The following is a 2,651-nucleotide window of genomic DNA, read 5'->3' as shown; positions in this document are numbered from 1 at the left end:
GTGAAAGATGTGTGGTGTTTCTAATTTTTGTGTGGGCAAAAGTCAGTGAGGTGTCTATAAACTCGGTGTGCTAAATGACCTTACTACAAATCTTTCAAAACTCAATTGTACTAAAAAAAGCTCACAGTAACATTTGCACCTTCTCATTGCATTAACATTCTCTGCTTTCACTTCATTCCGGGCCAAGAAAATTTATGAAATATTGGAAAAAATGTTTTGCCGAAGTCGATCTGAAACCGAACTGAACTTTTGTGGCTGAAGTGAAGCCTAAGTTCAGTCGTTATCAGGAATACAAATATAAAGATTTTTATTTGTATTCCTGATAACGACTGAACTTAGGCTTCACTTCAGCCACAAAGATTGCGCTGTCGACATATTAGTCACAAACACAAGTAACACCCCATTTACACACGGAGACATCTGGAAGGGAGACACTGGAAATTCTCTTTTCATGTCTCATTCGCGGACACACGGACAAAAATGTTTTCGGCAACAATCGTTAGCATATTTTGACGTTTCTCTCATTCGTATAGCCGTGATTTGTTTGAATTTTATATTGTGAAGAAATATATTAGTTTATTGCGATTAAATATGGATTACGAAGAAAAATGTGAACTGATTAAAAGCATATGGCAATGCATTGGTGAGGCTGAGGAATTAGACTCTGACGACAGCGATAAAGAAGAAATACTTTTAGGTAAGCATCTACATGCTTGTAAAATGTGCGCATTAAATTGTTAAAGTATACTCCAATTAGGATTAGCAAATTTGGGCGAAAAAGTTTCATTGTTGCCTATCAAGAGGTCCAAGCGGCAATGGATAAAAGAATGGCGAAAAAAAAGATGCGATCACGGCTCGTTCGCTTTTTTAAACAAAGAGTTGCTGGTGCACGATGAGCAGAGCTATAAGAATTTTCTACGGATGTCAAATGGCCAATTTCATTACTTGCTATCGCTAATTGCAGATGATATTGAACGTTCTGATACTTCAATGAGAAACGCGATTCCCGCAGCAGAAAAATTGACAGTGACGCTGCGGTTTCTCAGCACTGGTGAGTTAAAGAGATGGTGATATATGTAGTATTGTTATAAGCAGTTATTTATTTTCAGGGGAGTCTTACGCCAGTTTGGATTACCAGACGCGATTATCCAAATCCTCAATTTGCAAGATAGTTCCCGAGGTATGCAGTGCTTTGTTTAACAAATTAAAATCGTCATATTTAAAGGTATGGATACATTTTATAATATAATAAATATTTCGCGATTAATAATAAATTTTTTCGCAGTTTCCGAGCAGCAAATCCGAATGGGAGGCTATAGCAACAGAATTCGCGGTTAAGTGGCAATTCCCCAATTGCATTGGCGCATTAGATGGAAAGCATATAACTTTCCGTCCCTCACGCACTGACGGAGCTTTTTATTATAATTACAAAGGCACTAACAGCATAATTTTATTAGCCCTGGTGGATGCTAATTGTAAATTTATTTTCGTTGACGTGGGTTGCAACGGTCGCAGTAATGATGCTGGAGTTTTTCTACAAAGCAAATTAAGTACTGTTCTTCAAGATAAGAAAGAAATACCAAAAGCAACTTTAATTGGAAACAATCGAAGCGTTCCGTATGTTGTAGTCGGAGACGATGCATTTCCTCTGCAGGTGCATTTAATGAAGCCATATCCTTACCACACGCAATGTCAAGAAAAACAAATGTTCAATCGAAGACTCTCCCGGGCAAGGCATGTAGTGGAACATGCATTTGGAATTTTGTCGAACCGATTTCGCGTTTTTCTTGCTCCTATAAATCTAAATGTGTCCGCTGTAGAGAAAATTGTATTAACGTGCTGTACTTTACATAATTATCTAATAGAAAATGGCGAAACATACACTGATGGTAGCGGAAATGTAGAAACTGTAAACAATAACTGCCCAACTGGATCGAATATATTATATAATCTGAGAAAAGGTGAAGCGGAGAATGTTCGTCAAAAATTTCTAAAATATTTCAATGAAGAAGGCAAACTGGATTGGTTAAATAATAAATAATTTCTTTTATTTTTATTAACGTAAATGTATATAGGTATATAAGCTTTTGTACTTCATTAAAAAAAATGAAATAAAATATACTTCATGTATAACTAATTTACTTAAAATACATAAGAATTATGACTTATAACACAGTCTCATATTTTTTAGTTCCTTTTTTTTTAAGTTTATTTGGATTTTAAATTTTTGAAGTGAAAACTTCTTTAGAATCGTTGGGAGTGATTTGAGAAAAAGTGAAACGAAAAAAGCGACACTCTTGGCTACGAATATTACATATACACGTAGCGACGAACTAAATAACTTTTAGGCCAGCGCCAACAGCATGGCGCGATAGCCGAGCGGCTAGCAATGTGAGCTTCCGATCCAAAATCCTTGGTTCGAATCACAAGAAAAAAATTTTTTTTATACAGTTATTTTATTTTTTTTATTTTATGATACTATGTTTATGAGGAGCTTCTTTTTCATGGCAGAAATACACTCGGTGTTTTTCCATTGCCTGCTGAGGGGTGAGCGCTATTAGAAAAATAGTTTTCCTTAATTTTGGTGTTTTCACCGAGATTCGAACTGACGTTCTCTCTGTGAATTCTGAATAGTAGTCACGCACCAACCC

At 35.9% G+C, this 2,651-nt stretch overlaps 1 protein-coding gene across 1 annotated transcript; it reads left to right on the top strand.

Annotated features, from left to right (window-relative positions):
* The first annotated feature begins 408 nt into the window (after positions 1-408).
* On the top strand, positions 409-2,111 carry LOC128862344 (uncharacterized). Its single transcript, XM_054100912.1, has 4 exons — positions 409-697; positions 758-1,051; positions 1,110-1,225; positions 1,286-2,111. Exons 1-4 carry the CDS (start codon positions 592-594, stop codon positions 2,039-2,041), a joined length of 1,272 nt encoding a protein of 423 aa, XP_053956887.1. The 5' UTR covers positions 409-591; the 3' UTR covers positions 2,042-2,111.
* The last annotated feature ends 540 nt before the right edge of the window (positions 2,112-2,651 follow it).

Source organism: Anastrepha ludens, chromosome 4 (genome assembly GCF_028408465.1).
Source record: "Anastrepha ludens isolate Willacy chromosome 4, idAnaLude1.1, whole genome shotgun sequence".
In the NCBI taxonomy this organism is placed as follows: domain Eukaryota; kingdom Metazoa; phylum Arthropoda; class Insecta; order Diptera; family Tephritidae; genus Anastrepha; species Anastrepha ludens.
Note: the sequence above shows the minus strand (reverse complement) of the source record. Positions and strands in the feature narration are given on the sequence as shown.

Bases quoted from the DNA above. Each gene is read 5' to 3' on its own strand.
- LOC128862344 (XM_054100912.1), top strand. From the start codon at position 592: ATGGATTACGAAGAAAAATGTGAACTGATTAAAAGCATATGGCAATGC. The intron at 698-757 runs GTAAGCATCTAC...TACTCCAATTAG, and splicing joins TAAAGAAGAAATACTTTTAG to GATTAGCAAATTTGGGCGAA. The intron at 1,226-1,285 runs GTATGGATACAT...ATTTTTTCGCAG, and splicing joins TAAAATCGTCATATTTAAAG to TTTCCGAGCAGCAAATCCGA.